The sequence below is a fragment of the Equus przewalskii genome, chromosome 26, assembly GCF_037783145.1.
Source record: "Equus przewalskii isolate Varuska chromosome 26, EquPr2, whole genome shotgun sequence".
Taxonomy (NCBI): Eukaryota; Metazoa; Chordata; class Mammalia; order Perissodactyla; family Equidae; genus Equus; species Equus przewalskii.
The window spans coordinates 24,528,048-24,546,631 of NC_091856.1; the positions used below are offsets into that span (position 1 = coordinate 24,528,048).

The 18,584-nt window shown below is 41.0% G+C and overlaps 1 protein-coding gene across 1 annotated transcript in view; it reads right to left on the reverse strand.

The window, feature by feature from the left end:
• Positions 1-1,988: 1,988 nt before the first annotated feature.
• Positions 1,989-18,584, reverse strand: part of C5 (complement C5) — an 83,820-nt gene continuing 67,224 nt past the window's right edge. Inside the window, exons 33-41 of the mRNA XM_008519304.2 lie at positions 18,405-18,462; positions 14,213-14,315; positions 13,777-13,851; positions 13,556-13,661; positions 12,302-12,385; positions 11,034-11,123; positions 8,585-8,668; positions 3,086-3,224; positions 1,989-2,519 (exon numbers count right to left, since the gene is read on the reverse strand). Of these exons, the coding sequence (XP_008517526.2) occupies positions 2,381-2,519; positions 3,086-3,224; positions 8,585-8,668; positions 11,034-11,123; positions 12,302-12,385; positions 13,556-13,661; positions 13,777-13,851; positions 14,213-14,315; positions 18,405-18,462 (878 nt within the window). The 3' untranslated portion in view covers positions 1,989-2,380. The remainder of the gene's footprint in view (positions 2,520-3,085; positions 3,225-8,584; positions 8,669-11,033; positions 11,124-12,301; positions 12,386-13,555; positions 13,662-13,776; positions 13,852-14,212; positions 14,316-18,404; positions 18,463-18,584) is intronic.

Below are 18,584 nucleotides of genomic sequence, written 5' to 3' on the forward strand. Positions count from 1 at the left end.
ATATTTTTTCTAATATGTTAAAATAAACATTTAGCTATTAAAATGAATAATGTTCCTCTGTACCACCTAAATCATCTTGTTTACCCCCAGTGGAAATGTGCCCTGGGCTTTTCCCTTCAACCAGAAAGATCCTCCTGCCCATCTCTACCTACCCAGATCCACCCATCCTTCTCTAAGAGCCCTCCAGAAGCTCCTCCAGGTCACACAATCACTCATTTCTCTGAGCTCCCTTCACACGTACAGAAAGAAATAGATACCCAGCATTTGGATGCTTACATGCCATGCAGTTTTGCTTTCTGTTTCATGACATAAGATTATAAAATATCTTCTTAGAGCTCTAAATAAAAGAGATATTAGAGTGTTCGACTCTCCTGTTTTACAGGTCCCTGAAGAGATGAAGAGGCTTGTCCCAAATCCCTGCCAGGGGCAAAGCCAAGACTAGAACTCGGGTCTTCTGATGCCCACACTCAGTGGGGCATCCGCAGACACTATTGAGTCCCTACAGTGTGTCTGGCCTTGTGCCCGGAACGGCAGACAGTGCTGAGTAGAAGGGACCCAGACCTGCCCACATGGAGCTTACAGGGGAGCCAGGCCGCCGTACACTAAACAAACAACTATACATGATTAAGTAAATAATTCCAAGGGCCTTGGAAGAGAAGTGCAGGGTTGAGTAGGGGCGCCGGCCTGGTTGGAGGGACGTGAAAGCCTCACTAAGGAAGTGTGTTTGAATGCATAGGAGTTAGCTGACGAGGTGCCGGTGGATTTCTAAATGGGGCCAGGCTCCCTCACAAAGGCTTGCTTTGATGTTTGAAAGCTCAGCTGCACTATGGATTAATTAGGCCACTGTGGCCCGACCTATTGGCCACGGTGCTCAGGGAGAAGGCAGCCCAACAGCTCAGAGACTCTGGGGCCTCCGGAACATGGCCATGGTCCCCTTCATCCTGCGTCCAGCAAGAAGGTGGCAGGAGATGCTTGGGGCCTGCTCTGGAGGGGCCCTCACTCCTGGCTGGCAGAGAGTTTGGGCATATTGGACACGTTGACTGTTTTTGCCAAGGGAGCGCCTACAATGTGAGCTTTGACGTTAACAAAAATAAATCCTTAGTTCCTGGAAGTGGAAAATCTTAGTATTTCTTATGAGGCACACTGCAAGGCCTTGTGCAGTTTCAACTAACTGGTAAAATACAGATTTTTCAAAAAGGGAATGTATTTCAGGCCCTGTTACTGTTACATCCAGAGTTTATCTTCATGTTTCCTTGTGCTATTTCACTGGGGCTGGTTAAATTATATCTAAGACACTCCAACTGCCTCCTGCCCTAGTCTTAGAAAATTGAACCTGACAACAATGTGAGGGTGTTGCAGTGTGGGAGAGGGATGTGTTGAGTGAGAGTCTTGAGGTTTGGTCTCCGACTCTGCCCCTCACTAGGCTGGGGAAATTGCTTCATCTTCCTGAGCCTCAATGTCCTCATCCTAAAATGGGGCTAACAATAATTCCTTGTACCTCGTCTTGAGACATAAATGGGAATCTATGTGAGAACTCTTACATGAGATCTAACGTGCTGCGAAGTGTCACCTTAAAATGAACCTTTGGCTGTGAATCCTGTTTTATGAAGCTCACAGTGAAGCCTCTAGTTAGGACCAGAACGAAGGTCTTCTCCTGAGTGCCGCTCAGTTTCTCTTCACCGTCTCACTGCACGGGGCCTGCCTTCCGAGACAGCAATTATCGGCAAGAGCAAGTTCTTGGGGGAAATGAATATGTGCTAGCGCGGAGGGAAAGGTGGGAGAGAGACCCTCACGGGGGTAAGGAGAGGGCAACAGAAGGGGGAGGGGCAAGGACAAACTCTCCTACCTTCTCAGTTTGCTAAGGGCTCTGACGTGAGGCCTCCTCAGGTCTCTGCCGCTGTCTTTCTCCTCCTCTCCCAGTTGGCCTGTCTTTGTGTGGTTGAAGCTGACCTAGCATAAAATAACAGGCTTTTTTGCTTTTTCACACATTTTGAAAGCAAAGTCAGGCTTTAATGATGAGTTTTCTGTTCCTCGGTATTTTCTTTCAAGCAAAGGCCATGTTTTTGTAAGATACTACATTTCAATGGGGCTATTCTTCCGTCCCCAGCAAACATTCCTGAGTGGTAGGTTTTAGGAGGCATTCCAATTTATTGCTCCTGGTGTCCCATAACCTTGGAATGAGTGTCTGTCTCCATGCCCCCCAGGGCCACGTTATTCCAGAAAGTTACAGCTCTTAAAACTGTTCTCTAATAAAAGTGCCACTAATTCTAAGTAAAGTGAGCTTTCCAAAGAAGACCAGCTGTGAATGTTAAAAAAAAAAAGAAAAAAGAAACTTCAACAAAAGGAGTCCATAGTGGAAACTGTACAAAGCTGAAGTTTTTCAGGCGTTTTCACAGCCGTTTAAAAAGATGTCTTCAGCAAATTCATCTAAAGTAGCTAAAAATGCTTGGCACGATGGACACGTTGCGTCTGCAGGCCAATATTCAATCCAGGTGGAGGAATCTAAAGGGTAGATGTACCTGCCGAGAAAAAATGAAAAAGAATGCCTGTGATGATGGCCGCAAATGGAGAGGAGCCGAATTCAATTGAGCCCAGGCTGTTCAGCTCCCAGGGGGCCAGGCCGTCAGCCAAACTCTTCCAGACCGGCCTCCCGCTGTAAGATCCACAGACCCCGGATGATTGTGAAGCTGTTTGGGGCTCCCATGGTTAAAGGCAGGAATGGCATCTGTTTTAATGTCTATTTTTTAAAAACAGGTAATAAAATGCATATTTTAACATATTCCTCTTTCCACACAGAGCAGTCTGAGAACTTATTGAGGGAGCAGACGTGGTAAAAGGGGGTCGGATGACGTCCCCCAGATTCATCATTAGACCCAGGAGCTCAGCTGCTTTATCCGTCAGCGAGTCCTCAGCTGCCCTGGTGGTTTTAAGGGGTCTTTTGTTTTAAACTCACATGATTTCATTTATGCTCCTAATGGTTTGTTAGTTCACAGCAGGGCACACAAGAAACACGCAGTGTATTTAAGAAGAAATGACATGCCGTTTTGGAGGGGAGCTCAGAGGCCACAAAATATTGGTGACTTACTTGAAACTGAAATTGTATTTTATCTGGAGGGCTTCTTTACCCATAATTAAATACTGTCTTCCTTTCTCCAGGTCAGCATGAGCACAGGATGTCTTTTTAATGAAGGTAATTTCAGCGTTTTTCTCGGCAACAGCTTCGCCTGAGAGACACTCAAGTAAGGTTATCACATTAATGTTACGATGTCATGATTATAAACTCTCTCAAGTGTTCCAGTTCCTCATGGCTATTTATTAATCAGAGTAAATTTATGTCTGCAGGCTAATGGCCAGTGGAGAGTGGCAGTGTCCATATGGTTAAGACTTCAGACTCTGGAGTCAGGCTGTCTGCGTTAAATCCTAGCTCTGCCACTTCCTGGCTGTGTGGCCCTGGACAAATGATTTATGCTCTCTGTTAGGACTCAGACCCTTATCTGAAAAATGGGCATAACGATAAAATGTACCTTGTAGAACTGTTGTGAGAGTAAATGGGTTAATATATGGACAGTGTTTAGAACACAGTAAGCACTATATAAGTGCTCATTATTATTGCTCTTGTAGAACCAGGAATTAAAAGAACCTCTCTATTCGAACACTAGTAATCTCCATAGGTTATATAGCAAAATAAAAAAGCATTTGATAGCTGGCAATGGGCAGCTTTGTAGAAAAGTGTAAGACATGAAAGACTTGGAAAATTTTAAGGAGGATAATTTTGGGATTCCCAAAGAACCCAGAAGTAGCCAAGATGCTGGTTCTCCTACCTGGAATGCATTCCTCCCCAAGTTGGCCTGTTGAGTTTCTACCCATCTTTTTTTTTTTTTTAAGATTTTATTTTTTTCCTTTTTCTCCCCTAAGCCCCCCGGTACATAGTTGTATATTCTTCGTTGTGGGTACTTCTAGTTGTTGCATGTGGGACGCTGCCTCAGCGTGGTTTGATGAGCAGTGCCATGTCCGCACCCAGGATTCAAACCAACGAAACACTGGGCCGCCTGCGGCGGAGCCCACGAACTTAACCACTCGGCCACGGGGCCAGTCCCGAGATTCTGCCCATCTTTAAACCCATCATCAATTCTCAGAGTATCTGGTAAATACTCCTTGATGCTCTTTGTCATAACTCTCTCTTTGTCTCCCCCTTACTCCCATTATACGTGAATTTCTATCACGGTATTTTCCTTCACATGTCTATCTCCTCAGCTGAGGCGGGGACTAGGTCTGACTCATTGCTATATATTCAGAACCGATATCCACTGTTAAACTCTGGCGGAGTCATCCTAATTATGAAATCCTGAAATCTTCTGAACCTGTTGGTAAATAGCATATAATGGCAACTTTGTAAATGGTCAACTTGAGTAATATACATTCTACTGTACACATATTAGTTCAAGCTGATTTTCTTAGGCTCTCCATTAATATATGACTTCCGTTGCAGCACTGTCTAAGCAACATTGAAGCCCTGTTTGCCAATTCTGCCCCTGGCAAGGTGAGCCATGTGGCTGCACGGGGCCTTGTTATTATTTTTTAAAACATTTATTATGGAAGATTTCAAGCGTATTCAGAGGGAGAGAGAATAGTTAATTAACCTCAGCTTCCATGATCACTAATCTTCTTTTCATTTATATCCTCGCCTGTTCTAAGCATTCTGTGTTTTAGGAGAAACACCAATTTATTATTATTCTTGAACTACAGAGTTGCCCTTTAAATAGTTTAGTTTCTATTGTTAGTGTGCAGTAGTTCTTGTGTGAGTGTTAAGTGTGTGTGTTTTGATATTTATATAAATTCAAAATGTATGTGTATTAAAAATGAAGAGATAACAAAGAATGCAAAAGTTTCCTGGCATTTCCTTTTAAATATCCTAAATATGAATCTTTTGAGTTGACAGGAGATCAAAGAAGAAATGATATTAATAAGGAACTGGAGCTTGGGAATCATGATGTTGCACAAAATTCAGAACAGTCTGGAATGTCTTTTGATACTGTGCAAGAATTGGTACAAAATAAAACAAATAATTTATATTTCTGGAATGAAACCACTTGATTATTTTAGTAAAAATAGGAATGGCTTATTATTGCTTATGATGTGAATGTTGGATGCAAGTGGTGCTCAAAAGTTGGCTTGTGGGGCCTGCCTGGTGGCATAGTGGTTAAGTTTGCGCATGCTGCTTCAGCGGTCCAGGGTTCACAGGTTCGGATCGCGGCATGGACCTAGCACGACTGGTCAAGCCATGCTGTGGCAGCATCCCACATAATGTAGAGGAAGACTGCTGCAGATGTTAGCTCAGGGACAATCTTCCTCACACACGCACACAAAAGTTGTGGAAAGATCACAGTGCTAAACCCTTGCTTATTTTGTCAGAACGGTAATCGTGGTTCAAATAAAGAAAATTTGTCATCATCAATGGGAAACAATGAAGTAACATCACAAATCAATTTCATACAGTGAAACATTTAAAATAATGAAAACGAGAAAAATTTTTTATCAGAGTGTTGATCAAGCACATAAAAATTTGCAAAGTATTAGAATTAACTCTAGTGTATGGTTAAAAATAATCAAGCAGGGGCTGGCCCGGTGGTGCAGTGATTAAGTGCGCATGTTCCGCTTCTCGGTGGCCCAGGGTTTGCCGGTTCGGATCAGGGTGCACACATGGCACCGCTTGGTAAGCCATGCTGTGGTAGGCATCCCACATATAAAGCAGAGGAAGATGGGCATGGATGTTAGCTCAGGGCCAGTCTTCCTCAGCAAAAAGAGGAGGATTGGCAGCAGTTAGCTCAGGGCTAACCTTCTTAAAAAAAAAAAAAGAATAATCAAGCATTTTTAGATTGAAATACTTGATAGAATTTCAAAAGAGAAAAAATCAATATAAACACATTGTTGTAATTTAGCTTTATGACCCTACTCATTGCAAAATTTATATCTACTGAAATGAGAACACAGTTTTTTAAAAAATATAAATAAGATAAAATAAAATTTCCATCTTTATTGAGAAGATCAACTATTTAATATAAAAATTGTTTTAAATAATGTAAAATGAAAAATTGGGGACTTTGAAGATGGCTTAATGGTTTTTGTTGACCTCAAGATACTGGAAGGAATGACTGAACAACCTATCAAATGGTTTTGCTGAGATTTGAGGAGAAAGGAGCCAATGAGAAATATTTCTATGAACCCCTTATTGGTGCAAATGTAAAGCTAGGGGGAAGTCTGGGATTTCAGCAAAAATTCTGAAATTTCTAGGGGGGCCAGCCCCGGGGCCCAGTGGTTGGGTTCACCTGCTCTGCTGCAGGCGGCCCAGTGTTTTGTCGGTTCGGGTCCTGGGCGCGGACATGGCACTGCTCATCCAGCCACGCTGGGGCGGCATCTCACATGCCACAGCTGGAGGGACCCACAGCTAAGAATATACAACTATGTACCGGGGGGCTTTGGGGAGAAAAAGGAAAAAAATGAAACCTTAAAAAAAAATTCTGAAATTTCTAGCTATTTCAATTTGGCATTGACTGAACCACCTATCAAGTGTCTCTGGATAATTAAAAGATACAAGCCAAGCAAAAGTTGCTTTAAAGATTGTCTTCATAAATTTGGTATTTACTATCATATATCTAATACACACTAGATGGAACTAAGTAATAACATGAAGAGCTTAAAGAATTGCAACAACACAAACTGTAAAAGCATTGGGATTTGACAGGCAGCCCACAGTGCTGGAACAGCAAAGGCTGTTTGGAAATCCTATCAGGTCTGACAGATTCATTTTGATGGATATTGTGATACAGGAGTACACACTTACAAAGTGAGTATATATACTTTTTAATGAATTGCCTGTGATATTCTAGCGATTAAGTCAGTACCATCTTTAGGTATTCAAGAAAAAAATCTTTCAGCTTTAATAAGCTGACAGATGAATGAATGATAAAATTGATTGTGTAAAATTAAGTAAAGGAAACTATAAAGGTAAACAGCTGTTACAAAACGAAGAATGATATGCCGTTTGATATAAAGCAAAGTAAAACATCATTTTAAGAGAGAATCTAGTTATATGAAAACGATTTTGCTTTTAGTGGCAAAAGTGAAAAATATAGAGCCAGCCCTGATAGCCTAGTGGTTAAAGTTGGGCACACTCCACTTTGGCGGCCCAGGTTCGGTTCCTGAGTACAGAACCACACAACTTGTCTGTCAGTAGCCATGACGTGGTGGTGGCTCACATAGGTGAACTAGAAAGACTTACAACTAGAACATACAACTATGTACTGGGGCTTTGGGGAGGGGGAAAAAAGAGGAAGATTGGCAACAGATGTTAGCTCAGGGTGAATCTTTCCCAGTAAAAAAAAAAAGGGAAAAATATAATGAACTTTTATGTTTTTTAAAATTTATGAATCCTGAAACTTTGTCAAATGATTTTTCTGAAACTCTGAGAGTTGAAAAGGAATAAAAATTAAGAGAATTAGGAAAACTAAATATGAGCTTTCAATAAACCGTTTTCAGGATTTGGGTGATTATTAATAGAGATATATTGGATACGTAAAAATGTCAGATGGTATCATGAAGACTAGAAACATTTTGAATGTAATTATTGCTAGTGTAGCAGAAACTGAGAGAGGGGTCAGTACCATGAACAACACTGCTGCTATTAGGAAAAATTATTTATAGAGACTGTAGGTCATGTCATGACTATCAATTCACTGGAGATGTAACTGGAAAAGTTTTCTGTGGTTCCTTGTCAAATCAAAGCTCAAACAGGGGCATCCTACAGCGAGTCAAGTGAAATAACACTGACAACTTATAAAAATCAAAAACTTATTTGGAATTATTAGCATGACTTAATGAATCATTTGTGCTACAATTTATAACATTTGACAAGCAGTTTATGACATTTATATTTTCGTTTACTTAGAGAATCAAAGGGAACATTTTAAAGCGTTGTTTTACGTATGAATTCATTTTGTCATACTGGTTATTAAGTCTCTCATTTACCCTATCAAAACTCGCATGGCGTCTAACCCAAGGCTTTGCACTTAGAGGCTCTTTACAGGTTTCCCTGTTCCCACTCTTGCTCCCTCCAACAGAAGCCAGAATGATCTTTTAAAACCACAAATCAGATCATGTTACTTGCCTACCTAAAACCTTTATTAGCTTCCCTTTGGACTTCTAGACTAAAATCCAAATTTCTTGCCATGCCTTATAAATCCTTGTGTGACCCACCCTCCACCCGACTGCCCGACTCCTTTAAAAATGGCTACCTCCTACTACCATCTGCTGTAAAAAGCCATCTGTTATCTCACTGAAAGGGTTTCCCTCATTAATTCCATGTCTGTTTCAAATATAAAACTGGTTATGATTTGTAACTGTTTATTTGTCCATTTCCTTTTTGTTTTTTTTTAAATGTGTCTCCTCAAATAGAATAAAAGCTTTATGAAGGCAGGAACTCTGGCTGTCTTATTCATGTTGTATCCTCCGTACCTAATATAACACCTGGAACATAGTAAGCACTAAACATTTGTTGAATGAAAGAATGAAATGAATGAATTCTCACCAGCTTTGTAGACATCCAGGAGGGTTGCCGTGTATTTAACAAAAGCATTTTCTTCAGTGATGGATGTGATACTAACTTTATAAGCTGGTAAACAAAAAACAATTCATGCTTAATACCGCTAATGCCATGTTTAACAGAAGCCAGAGTTTGTCAGACAAATGAGAAATGAAGCATGGAGAGCTCTTATGGGCCCCCTGAGGTAGTTCTCACTTCTTCCAAGAAGTCTTCCCAAATACTCTCAGTCTGGTTTTACTGGTCACGACCCTAATGATCTGTTCTACTTGGAATCCTTAGCCCTGGCCACCATTATAGGCAGGCTGAGTAGGACTACAGCAAGATTAAGTCAAAAGACAGAAGCACACAAAACAAACAAAATAAGACTTTGTTGGATGTAAAGTTCAGAGGCTGATCTTTTTTTCTTTAATTTTGATTTTTAAAAAATTATTTATTTTTTATTATTGTATTTCCAGTTGTTTTATTGAAATCATAAAGGTTTATGACATTGTATAATTTCAGGTGTACATTATTATTTATCAATTTCTGTATAGCATCTGACTGCAGATTCTGATCCTTTAAGATTAGTGGAGTCATGCCCACGGGGCACTTCGAAGAGCCCCTTCCTTCTCTGTGTGGCCGCAGAGGGGGCCTTTATCTGCCATTCAGGCCCGCTACATGAGCCTCCTTGTTCCATTGCCTGATTCCTTGGATATCTCCACTGGCTTTGATCTTTGGTTTTTGATAGGATTCTGTTTTCTGACTCATCTTTGCTTGGACTGGCAACCATTTGACATGAGCCACTCACAATACTGTTTTCTCTCCATTCAGGCATCAATGTTTAATCCATGGTGTGTTTGACCTCAGTTCTGGAATGGTCAGCTTGAAGGGATCCACCCCTTCTATGCGGCCTGAGAAAGATTCTTTTATTTTTGCTTTGGATGGGGTTGAACGACCTAAAAGTTTTGCCCATTTTTGAGATCCTAGCTAGCTAGCTAGATAAATACAGGAATGAATGAACTCATTGTGGCAGAACCAAAGGCTGTGTAAATTCGTGGCTTAAAATAGATGAAAATGTTCTGAATTTCAGATTCATAAGTCCTTATCGTGGATATGGTCAACGTACCTACTGTGAGCTTTGGTGGAGATAGAATTGTTTTATTTTGTTTCTATTCTGTTATTCCAGCATCAATCCACAGTCTCCAAAAAAAGCCAGCTAAGTCTTTTCTTGAAAGTAATAAACTAAATTCCAATTGCATTTATTCTCTGTGTTAAAACAATTTTCTGATATTTAAGGTTAAAATTGTTCTAAAATGGAGAGAAGTAATAATTTAATGAAATTTTTGTCTGTTAAAACAATATAGTATTGTCTTTAAGTCTCAACCTATTTTAAAAACTGCAGTGGGTCCTGGCTGAGTTAGGCAGCTTTTTAAGTTTTTAAAAAAAGTCAAGATGAATTTGAAGGAAAGGCAGACTATAAACCATACAAAATTCATTCTGATGGCTGTCATTCCATTAAGAGAATTCAGGGTAATATAATGGAAGTAATATTGGAGACCAGAATGCATCCTAGTTCCACTACTTACTCCCTGTATGACGTTGAGCAAATTGTTTAATCTCTTTGAGCCTCAGTTTCTCACTGGTAAAATAGAGATAATCCTCTGTTAGCTCCAAGGGGTCTTATGGGACTGCAGTGAGAAACCGTACGTGAAAGCAGTTGGTAAACACAAGGTGCTGAATCAACGGTATTTATTTCTCATTTATAAATAACACTCTACCAATTTTCAAGAAAAGATTTGAGATTGTGTACAATATGCTCTTTCTAAAAAAAAAAAGCCAGAAATAAATATTAGAAAGTATGGCTAGAAAATAAAGGAGCCAATTCTATGAGGAACTTGAGACAAGACTGCCACTCCACTTGAGCATTTGATTTAGCTGGAGCTCTGAACAACCGGAAGGAGATGCTCCTTTCGAAATGGAGAGAGTCTCAAACATGGACTGCAATTCTGCATATGTTAAAAATTATTTAGTATTTATATTTTTACTTTGTCTTTGAAGGGATTTTGAAAAAGCCAAACCCCAAAACCACCTTTGTCTCAGCCTCTGCTCAATCAACTGGAAGAATACAGTAGTGAAATCTTATACCTTTGTGGCTTCTCAAAAGTCCTTTTTGAATATGTTTTAGAGTCTTTGATTCAATGGGGTCTATAGGAGTAAAGTGTCTTGGCTGGATGTGCATGTCACTCCTATTATTTTTAATGAAAATCACATTTCTCTGCAGAAGGATAAATAACTTTGTGTGCTTATGCTGAAAATTGATGCATTTTCCTTCAAGGGGACACGTGGAATGTTGTGTCCACATAGTCACTCTGTAAAGCTGTTGATCTTCCTCCCTGATCATATATTCATCAAACTCCATGTTTAATGGAACTGTGTATTGAACTTTTGAACTTACCATATGCAATCTCTGGTTTGCATGCTCTTTCTTTTCTAGTATCTGCCGAGATCGTCAGATTCAATTCTCTCTGCATTTGTCCACAGTCAGCTGGATTTCGTGAAAAATGGCAAAAGTTAGGTTAATGTAAGGAAGCAGACACTTTCTTTGCGAGTAAACACAGTTCTCGTGAGCCTGGAGACAATGCACTAGAATCTTACAAATACCAGATTCCTAAGACCTGTCCATTTTCTCCTCCTCCATAAAGTGAAACATTATATAAAGCAAAAACTAAATTAAAAAAACAAAACCGGAATCTTGAACATGAGACTTATTCTTAGCATAGGCAGTCACTGCACATTCAGCTCTTTAGAAAGGTTTGTGCTTCCACTGAAGAAAGGAGGAAAATTTCCCATTTTGAGTATAATCAAAAGTCCCTTGAAGGAACCAAAATGATAACTTGACTGTTTTCTGCCTAAAAGATGGTGCAATGACTACCTAAGAAATGTGCGGATATCAAGGACTTTGAAAAACAGAATAAAACCAACACCACCCCAGACACTCATGGAGTCAATTGTTGATTTTTGGTGAGTTCTGGGTCTTTTCCTTGGTCAAGAAGGCTGCCTTAGGGGCTGGCCCGGTGGCTCAGTGGTTAAGTTCACATATTCTGCTTTTTGGCGGCCCAGGGTTCGCCAGTTTGGATCCCGGGTACAGACATGGCACCGCTTGTCAAGCCATGCTGTGGTAGGTGTCCCACGTATAAAGTAGAGGAAGATGGGCACTGATGTTAGCTCAGGGCCAGTCTTCCTTAACAAAAAGAGGAGGATTGGCAGTAGTTAACTCAGGGCTAATCTTCCTCAGGAAAAAAAAAAAAGGCTGCCTTGGATTTTCAAAAGACTGAATGGAACTGGACAATAAACAGAGAATGTCATTAACTGGGAAGGACAAGGGGAAAGAAAGAGGAGCTAGTGGCTCAGTCCTGGGCCTCTGCCTAGTACATTAAACAGATCTGGCGAAAAGTGAGAATTTCACATCATGTTATCCCTCTGATATCCAACAACTGTGTGCTGGTGTTTCTCCACCTCTGTACTGTAGCAACTATCGGCTTGTTCAGGACTTGTCGGGAAGTAGCTTTACAGGGCTCAAGGAATCAGCTTTCAATCAGCTGAGACTACATTTCTACTTCTGAGAAACAATAGTTTGCTAAACAGCATCCCCCAGATTAGCCCCAGATTACGAGTGGCTGCTTTAAACAAGTGTGCAGCCTAAACATGTTACATGAAGTTTACCTTCTACACATCTGCACGTTGCTCCTTCGCAGACTTTCTCCAGTTTGGTACGGGACGTGCTGTAAAACATGGTGCACTGTTTATCTGTGGCAATGAAAGCGCAGTTAGGCGAGGTGGCTTGGTTAATGCGCAACACATTTCCCGATCGGTGAGTCTGATCACCTATTCCAAACCCTTCCTTTTGTAGCTACTGCCCGGGGAGGTTAAACTATGAATTGCCTGTGCTGGCATGGGCTCCTCTTACCCTCAAAATGGTCTCCCCTTCTGTGCTTGAAATTTTACTGTTCAATATTCATTTCTTAGAAAGAAAATATTTGGTGCTTCCATTAATGAGAGGAAATAAATTGTGTACATGAAAGAGTTTTGAAAGAATTGTAATTGTTTAGGCCAGAGAAGAAAAGAAAAGAGTATATACAAAATGAATATATATGTATTATGAATTATATATTATATATATTATGTGACTATTATATATTATGAATTATATATTATATGATGAATATATATTCATATTCTATCTCTCAAGGGGAAGAGGGGCTAAGTATGCTCTATGTGATTTCAAATGATAAAACTAGACTGAACAGGTGTCAGAGTTTGGTTCACTTCAAGAATTTTCCAACAAGTAGAACTCCCCAAAGTGGAGTCATCTGTCTTGTGAACAAAAGAGCTCTCCAATCACTTAACAGTCTCAGAAGTGGCTGAGTGATCCAATGTGGGGTCGTTCATTCAATATTCACGGATACACAAAATGTACCTGACACTGTGTTAGGGACTAGGGGCATAAGGATGAAAACCTTCTGTCTGGAGTTGATGAGAAAGACATGCAAACAAATAATTACAATGCCATTTGACAACTGACATAAGGGAGCTCTCTGCAAAATGTGATGAGGATACAGATGGAGCAGAAGTTGATTCTGGGAGGATTAAGAAGTAGTAGGGTCAGTGGGCTTCTCTCAAACGGAGAGGTGCAATGAATACCGAAAGTGAACACCAAAGATAAACTTGAGGCAGAGAATTTAAAAGTTTGAAGCAATCTATCCAGTTATTTTGAAAATGAAGAAACTGAGGACCAGAGAGGTGAAATAATTTGCTCAATGTCATGCAGTAGTCTGTATGTCCAAGTTGGAACTTTTGTGAAGAGTGAGCCCTGAGAGAGGCGCTAAATGAAATTTACAGGCCTCTAGTGGATTTCTAAAGGTTCTGTAATAAAGAGAAAGTAGTCTTCTGAAGAAGTTTTAGAGCACAGTTGATTACCTGGTCTGTGGTATTCATACACTGTGAAAGTAGCAGGACTCAGAAACCCAACTTGAAAGAGTTCAAATATCCGGAATGGAACACAAAGGAACTCATTGGAAGGAATCTGTTCAACAAATTAAAAGCTTAAGGAAATTATAGGAGAGAAGAGATTCATAATATCTAACCTATAAATTCTGAAGAGTACTAGTAAATGAAGAATTACGGGAGGTGAAACTTACTGAATCCAGTTGCAGAATAACATGTCCATCTTTGATTTGGTAATCAGCTAATAGTTGATCCACCCCTTCCACAAGCTAAGAGAGGAAAGAGAAAAGCTTGAATTTACTTCCATGATCTTTTTCTTTAAATGCATTCACCTAAATGCAGTGTTAGCTCATGGAGTGTAATCCACTACTCAGGAAGCGAAGCAGCTCCTCCTCTCAAAAAAAGTCTGAACGTGTTATCCTTTGCACTCACATGTTTTGGACCATGCAAGTACATGCCCCCACTTCACCTTGAAAAATCATAACTTAGATAGATTGTTGGTTCGGAAAGAATATTCTGGGAAATTCTATGAAAGTGACATATGAGGATGAAAGAAAATAGCTTCGTCTGTAAAATAATGCAGCAAAGAAAACCCAGCATCCATAGCAATATTTAAAAGAAAACATTTACAGCTCTTAAGTCTTCTGGGTTTGCACCGATGCCAGTGGGCAAAGAGATGTCCATTACTGCATGAGAGGACCCGGAAGATGACTCTTCTTTGTCCGGCTTATAGCTAAAAAAAGAGATTAGGAAATGGAATAAATAAATGGATAAGATTCTTTAAGAAAAGGCCCTATTCCTTAGTAGGCTTTAATTTTTGAATTTGGGTCTCCACTTATTTGCCTCTCTACATATGCGTTGCAGTCTCCAAATTTTAGAGTTGCAAGTGAACTTTGAGTCATTACTCTAGCTCTTTACTCGCTTGACCAGTAATCTCAATGGACCACCATTCTGGAGATGGAGGAGATCATGGAAGTCATTCAGTCCAAGCTCTTAACTAACTAGTTGAGGAAACTGAGGATGAGAGTAAGGCATTTGTTCAAGGTCACATGACCAGTTCACCTCAAAGCTGCACAAGTCTCTTGATTCTCATTCTAGTTCTTTTCCTCATGGAACATATGCAAAGAAGAATTAGTTGTAGATTAGAAAGAGGCTCAATAAGCATATTCAGGAAAAGGCTGGGAGGAAATACACTCAATGCTAGCAGTTACCTTCTCTGGATGGTGAGATTTTAAGTGTTTATCGCTTTTCTTTTCCATGCTTTTCTCTACTTTCTAAAATTTCCACAGGAGATACTCTATTTTTAAAAAATGTTTCAAGGACTATCCTTTGTCTAGGGATTGTGGCTTGTAGGGAAGCTAAGGAGAAAGGCAAAAGGGGTAAAATGGGAGATTTGCTTCCGTTTTCTGGAAAGAGAGAAAAGAACACTGAAATGGGGAATCAGGAAAGGTGGGTTTTATCCCAGTTCTGCTGAAGGATTTCCGCAAATCATCTTCCTTTCCTAGAGCTCATTTTCTTATTTGGAAAATTAACTTTGAAGAAGTACAAACTAATGTTTTAAATTGATTATAATTCCAAGGCTTCGTTTTGAGTGACAGAGGCTTGGTGTGCTCATTAAGCAGAATTAGAAGATTTCAAAGAGGAGCGAGTTGGTGGGTCAGGGACTGGGGGCTGGGGCAGGGTAAGTGTGGTTCTGCAAAGGCTGAGTTTCAGGTTCCAGCTTTACGTCAAGATGCTTGAGAGGCAGCTGGACATTTGAGAGTGGAGCTTGGGAGAACAGTCACGACTGAAGCATGAAACTGAGAAAGCAGCTTCATGGGGGGAAGATGAATCCATCTCACCTAAAAGAATGAGTATTAGTGAAATGGGAGGTATTATGAGAGTTAGCGAGGTGGCAGGGGATCTCTTTTCCCCAATCACACCTTATAGGGCATTGATAAAGCAGACCCTATTAGAAGTTTTAGATGCAATATTTACCATAATAATTTAAAACATTACAAAATTTCTGGCTTGTAAAAATCTAACCCCATTCTTCACCAAATTAGCAATTTAGGACAAAACAGAAGGCAACTGGGAACTGTAATGACATCTGGACATCTCCCTAACTGGGTGGGTGAGTGTCACCAGAAGCAGAGAACGCTCGCTCACAGATGCAAATGCTCTGTCAACAGGATGGAGGAGGGCCTCCCGAGTGGAGAGTGTCTGTGAAAAGTTGCTGGAGCCTTGATGACTGGTTGCCATGGCGACTGTTTCAACCATGGAACAGAAACCTTCCTTTCAAGAAGCCCTTTGCCTGCTGCCAAAGACAGCAATCTTTCCCAAAGGCATTTTGTTCTGAGAGGAGGAGAGAAAATGAAATCCCTTTTTTCTTTTCTTATGAATACAACAGAGAGGTTGTAAAAAGCTAAGTACACGAAAGAGACCCCCTGAACAGAGAAACTGTGTGCTGGCATTTTTTTAAAATCAGGAGAGAGAATATTTGAAGGGAAGAATTTCTCACATGAATAAGTACTACACGGTTACTTTTGGAATTTATCCAACCCAACTTCAGCAGCGCAGAGCCAAAAGCATACTCCACCTGGCTTTTTTGAACATTCTGTCCCCAATTTGTAAAAACCAAAGGATAGAATGAATATTCGATATTGCATCTCTATTTGCTTTCTTTTTATATTAACAATGTGGAATTAGGCCTCCTGTCAATGAATTCAAAAGAACGAGTCTTTGGTGAGAGCCTTTTTAGGTAGAGCAGGGCTGTGGAACGTTAGAACTGAAAGAAGCTTTGAGGTCAGATGGGCCAATATCCTTGCCTCACAGAAGAGGCCGGGAGAAGTAAGCTGATTGCTGAAGGTCCCTTGAGTACCTCATGGTCGGGGCTGCCTCACAGGCGTCCCAATCCACTTTCCAAGAGCCCTTCTTGTGTCCACGCTAGGTGCCTCGCTGTAGGGTCCTGTGCAATCATTCTAGCTCCCCCTAGAACAAGTCTGCTCATCCCACCCTGTGACAAGTGCCATGGATTTAAAGACAACTGTGGTCATGCCTCCTCCCCCAGAAGAGAGGAAACCAAGAGTAGGAATGGCACTTAGGAGGAAGGAGGCTGCCTGGGAAAGAGTGGTCTCAATGGGAAGACGGTAGGGAAGGAGGACGGGTGTTTGAGGGGGAACAGAGAGGAGAGACTGGCCAGGGAAGGAAGGAGGGGTTGTGAGCGGGCTGCCTGGTGAAGGAATCCTAAGAAGAGAGTGACTGGGCTGGGGACCACAAACAAGGCTGGGAAAAGACTGGGAAGGAGGAGGTGAGAGAGAGCGTGTTGTTCCTCGAGGTCAGCGGTCTGGGATCACACTGACTGAAGGTGGTGGTTTAGACACTGGATTGGCTTTGAGGGTCTGGTTTGAGGCCCTGCCTCTGCCTCTAACTCTGAGAACGTGGCAGGTTACTTCACCTCTTCGGGGTCTCGAAAATCAGAGGAGGACTATATCATCCCTAAAATCCTTTTCAGCTCTAACCTGTGACACAGTCTATGGAATTTCTAATTTATCCATATGGAGGGCTTTGACATCATGTGTGATTATAGGTAAAAACAGCAAAATATCAGCCATAGAAATCGCTATTATTGAGAATGGAAGAGTTCAGGAAACAACACAGCAGGAGGTACTGAGGTCTGATGGAAAGAAGAGGAAAGAAGCCTGTGTTTTAGTTCTGGCTCTGCCACTGACTGATGGCTCTGTGTGATAGCTAAGGTATATACATGTACTTGTAAAAACCTACACTTTCATAAACATTTTAGGATGGTGCCTGTGGTAAGCAGAATAATGACCCCCAAAGACGTCCATGTCCTGATCCTCTGAACCTGTGAATATGTTACCTCAGGAGGCAAAAGGGATTTGCAGATGAAATTCAGTTAACAATCTTGAGATAGGAGATTATCTTGGATTATCTGGGTGGGCCCAATGTAACCAGAAGGGTCTTTATAAGGGAAAGAAGCAGGAAAGTCAGAGAAGGAGATGCAATGTCTGCATCAGGGGTCAGAGTCAGAGAGACATTGGAAGATGCTGTGCTGCTGGCTTCAAAGACGGAAGAAGGGGCCATAAACCAAAGAATACAGGCAGCCTCTAGAACCCGGAAAAGGCAAGGAGGTGAATTCTCCCCTGGAGCCTCTGGTAGGAATGCTGCCCCGACAACACCTTGATTTTAGGACTCCTGACCTCCAGAATCGTAAGATAACAAATTTGTGTTGTTGTAAGCCGTTAAGTTTGTGGTAAACTGTTACCCAGCTGCAGTAGGAAATGAATACAGTGACCACTCTAAGCCTCTGGAGTTAGTGTGCAGAGGGTTCGGCATCAGTCGTCCACAATCCTGGTCACAATTAGAATGACCTCTGGGGGTGAGGGCGGCCTTTTGGGTAGTCCTAAGAGCTCTCCAGCTGACCTTCCTGTGCAGCCTGAGTTGAAGACCACTAACTGATTTTACCGGGCAAATGTGACTTTTCTAAGTCAGAGAGTAGAAGCTGCTGATGAGAGAATCTTTTTCTTTTCCTAATACTTATATCACATCTCTACCTTTCTGAAAGACAGAAAAAAATAATATTATAGTGTTTGAAATTAGAAGGTGACCAAAAACGGGAGGTAAAATGTGTACATGAGCAAAAGCAAAGCTGTTCTGTCTCGTAAGTAGCTATTTAGGAATACCCATTATGTTCTGCATTTTAGAAAGTGGACAATTTTGCAACTTCTGGCTATGTTGAAACTCCAGAAAGATGTGGAGAAATAATACTGTGGCAAAAGCGAGACCTTGAAGTGCATACTCCCCTTGGTGGAGACGGGCTCACCTGGCGCAGGCTACTATGCGCATGTATTCTGAGTCGCCGTGGGCTCTGTAGCTGGATGCTGGCACATACAACAAACAGACAAGCAAACAAATCAACAAAAAGGAGAGTAAACCATTGTTAGCTATTTTGGAAACTGTCAGAACAGAATCATTAATGAGCAGGCTTCTAAACACACTTAAA